The sequence below is a fragment of the Eimeria mitis genome, genomic scaffold, assembly GCF_000499745.2.
Source record: "Eimeria mitis Houghton genomic scaffold, Emh_scaff471, whole genome shotgun sequence".
NCBI lineage: Eukaryota > Apicomplexa > Conoidasida > Eucoccidiorida > Eimeriidae > Eimeria > Eimeria mitis.
In genome coordinates this window covers 6,799-7,089 of record NW_013573012.1, presented here as the reverse complement: position 1 = coordinate 7,089, position 291 = coordinate 6,799, and the positions used below count along the sequence as shown (strand labels likewise).

The 291-nt window shown below is 48.1% G+C and overlaps 1 protein-coding gene across 1 annotated transcript in view; it reads right to left on the bottom strand.

Moving 5' to 3' along the window:
• Positions 1–229: 229 nt before the first annotated feature.
• The window catches only part of EMH_0013400 (14-3-3 protein, putative), a gene marked incomplete at both ends in the record, with an annotated part of 1,098 nt that continues 1,036 nt past the window's right edge, over positions 230–291 (bottom strand). The window contains one exon of the mRNA XM_013499820.1: positions 230–291. Coding sequence (XP_013355274.1) covers positions 230–291 — 62 coding nt within the window.

The window sequence follows — 291 nt, the reverse complement described above, 5'->3', positions numbered from 1 at the left end:
GGGTTTAGGGTTTAGGGTTTAGGGTTTAGGGTTTGTATTACAGTGGAGTCTGCAGCTGGGAGTAGAGAGCGGTTGACGAGGTTATGAATTTTGTTAGCGAGTTGACGAACTTCATTGATGAGATGTCTTAGAAAAGCTTCGAGGCGTTTTGTGAAATATTCATAGAAAGGCAGCATAGCATCAGCTGTTATTGTTTCTATGAGTTGCTGCGGCAGCGGTACACCTTGGCTTAGTGCTGCAGCAGAGTCTGGGGCCATACTGCTGCTGCTGCTGCTGCTGCTGCTGCTGCTG